The 3141-nt window shown below is 37.6% G+C and overlaps 1 protein-coding gene across 1 annotated transcript; it reads left to right on the top strand.

Annotated features, from left to right (window-relative positions):
- Positions 1-989: 989 nt before the first annotated feature.
- Positions 990-1405, top strand: ubl4a (ubiquitin like 4A; the record flags this gene model as incomplete). The annotated part of the gene is given in 2 exon segments (XM_014023856.1): positions 990-1095; positions 1206-1405. Coding segments are annotated over 2 exon segments (306 nt in total), but the record flags the coding sequence as incomplete, so codon positions are not given.
- Between the last annotated feature and the right edge of the window lie 1736 nt (positions 1406-3141).

Here is a 3141-nt window from a genome sequence, read left to right as displayed (position 1 = left end):
AATAATAATAATAATAATAATAATAATAATAAATAAAAGCCGGGGGCCAACATCAAACAAAAACCCTGTTGGGTCCAGGAAAGTCAAAGGATGGACTGAAGTATTTTCATTTGAGACACAAAGTGGACACTTCAACTATTTGATCCCATGGCATAAGATTAAATCTAAATTTTTTATTCAACAAAATGGAATTGTATGAAACAAATTACTTGATTTACACGTAATTTTTGGTTTGTGAAATACAAAATGTCATGTCAACCAATTAACTAACCTTGAATGTCACACCACACTGTAGAGACTCGATCCTCACTCTTAATTTCTATCATACCTTGAGAACTGATCAAATCATTTTAAGAGTGAAGTCCAACTAACAGTGTAACTGCAGCCAGCAAATGTCCTGAGACTAAGCTGTTATGGTTATGTTTAGAATGGATTATTTCTAATTTATCATATTGTAAATTAGATCAGAAGCTATCAGAAGAACCAAGGTCAGATAAAAGGCAGCTCACACTTTGTCCTTGTGTTAAAACTCCATTGTTAATAATGATTCGTCTCATTATGGAGTCAACAGTAAATTAATAATGACACAAGTGTACATTTATTATTAAAGATATAGGATATTAAAATTACCAACTGTGTTTCTGCTGCCTGGTAGCTGAGGAGAAAGACTCTATCCATCATAACTTTTCTTCTAACCCAGTTTTCTTTGAGTAACTAAGTGTCACGCTGCCTTTATAAGTCTTTCATGTAGAACGCTTGCTGTGTACAGATATGCCCGTGCACATTTGCTCACAGCTTCGCAGGCAAGCCTCCTCATTTCTCTCTGAAACGTAATTTTAGGAACTCAGCCATCCCTCAAGACCGAATGCTGTGAGATCAATATCAGCGTAACAGGCAGCAAGATAAAGAAGAGAGAAGATGGGGTGGCATGAAATAGAGGAAAAATGGAGTCTTGTCACTGCTAGATCGTTGTGTTGTTGATCTCGCAGGTTACTGAAGATGAAAAAGTCTCTACTGTGAAGGAACTTGTGTCTGAACGACTGAACATACCTGCAAACCAGCAGCGGTTGCTCTACAAAGGAAAAGCACTCGCAGGTAGTTTTGCCAGAAAATCAAATTCATGTATTTCCTACAAAGCTTCCTTTTTTTTCTTGTCGCAAACAGTTACAGTTCTCTTAAAGGAAAATTGCATTTGTGTCCTTCAGATGAACACAGACTGAGCGATTACTCCATCGGACCGGAGGCTAAATTGAATCTGGTTATCCGTCCTGTGGGGGAGAGGAGTGCAGGCCCTGGGGTGGCTGGCAGCAGCACTCAGGGCGGAGTGTGGCAGACTGTGTCCATTATACTGGCCAGACACTTCAGTCCAGCAGATGCAGCAAAAGTCCATGAACAGCTTATAAAGGTATTAAATTGTACCACCATTCTATTTAAACACAATAATCTGTAAATAAATAAATAAAAAGTTAAATATTTTCCTCTTTATCCAGACAACAATATAGATGTGACTATTTAGTTGTTTAAAAGCTAAATGGTTTTTCTCCTGTAGTTTTGTAAACTTCATAATTTTCATACCAAAGCAAAATCTAGTAATTTCAAGGATTCAAGGAGCTTTATTGACATTTCAAATGAATACAGAAAGAATAAAAAGAATGTGGTCCCAGTTGTTAGCAATAAGCCCGCCCCCCCAAAAAAAGTTTTTTTTAATAAATAAATAATTACATAAATAAATAAATATAAAACAGTAAAAACACTATTTAAAAAAATCAATCAATTTAATCAAACATATTTATATTGCACGTTTAAGAGAAACTGGCTTTGCTTAGCCAACATGTTGCACAAACAGTAAATTATAAGAATAGTTCAGAAAAAAAAAAACGTGAAAATCATGACAACACAAAATTGTTCATCGGAACAAAACACATCAATTTTCATAGCAGTGTTAAAGTTTAATAATATGACTTAAAAACTCCAAGAACTAAGGCCTGTCTGATATGAAGGAGCACCTGGTTCCCCAGTTCAGGAGCTACATCCAAAAAGGCCCGATCACCTCAGTGGACCAACCTGGACTAAAGGACAATTAAAGACCTAAGGGTTCTCGGGGAGAAATAAGGCTGCAGGAGGTCAGACGTATACAGAAGCCTGTCTATTCAGGGACTTATAGATTATCAATAAAACATTAAAATCATTTTTTACATAAAATCTGTAAAAATGATCATAGAATAAATTGCAGCCACACACACCCAATAAACCAATAAAACAAACTTAGAAGCAGCATGGATTAGACCAGAATGTGCTAATGATTTATGATAGAGAATTCATAAGCCTGATTGAAAGAAGCTGTTTTTCAGTCTGGTTGATTTAGCCTTAATGCTTCAGTCTCCTGCATGAAGACAGGAGGAGGCAAACAGTTCATGAGCAGGATGGGTGGAGTCCTTCATGATGCCAGCAGCCCTGCTTCTGCACCTCTTGATGTAAACGCTGCTGACTGCTTAGAGGCTGCCTCCTGGGATCTTCTGAGAAGCCTTGACCACTCGCCGCAAGGCTTTTTTTAATTTATCTGCAGCAGAGCAGTTTTCCTTCCACATGGTGACACATGAAGGGATGATGCTCCCCACAGGGCACCTGTAGGAGCTTGTGAAGGCTGTGAGCCCAGGCTTCAAGTAGATTTTAGATCAAGCTTGCGTAACCTGTATATTTTTTTCTCAATAAAACATGATTCAGCTGGTCTAGAAGGACAGAGGGATTTGGTTCTCCCTGGATAGCTGTGTTAAGTCACTTTGTCGTCCCACAATGCTTCCTTTCACAAACCGTATGCTTCTTTGTCTCCTCCCTTCCTGCTGAGCAAGAAGGAACTGCAGAGTCTGACAGGAAGTTTTAGTTCCTCTTTTGCAAAATCCACATCATGAACGTGTGCTGACATGAATGCTTACTTTATTGTTTATAGTATAAACACAAGGAAATACCGCACTGTTAATTCAGTCCTGTGACACTTATCTGTTTTGGCCATTCATTAAATGATGGTTAAAATAAATAATGAAATTAGAACAGGGTAATAATACATTTTAAACCAGAAAGAGATTTATTACTTAAGCACATAATTTAACTGACCATGGGATGAACATGCGATCTGTTCATGGT

The sequence above is a fragment of the Austrofundulus limnaeus genome, unplaced genomic scaffold (genome assembly GCF_001266775.1).
Source record: "Austrofundulus limnaeus strain Quisiro unplaced genomic scaffold, Austrofundulus_limnaeus-1.0 Scaffold393, whole genome shotgun sequence".
NCBI classification, from domain to species: domain Eukaryota; kingdom Metazoa; phylum Chordata; class Actinopteri; order Cyprinodontiformes; family Rivulidae; genus Austrofundulus; species Austrofundulus limnaeus.
Note: the sequence above shows the minus strand (reverse complement) of the source record. Positions and strands in the feature narration are given on the sequence as shown.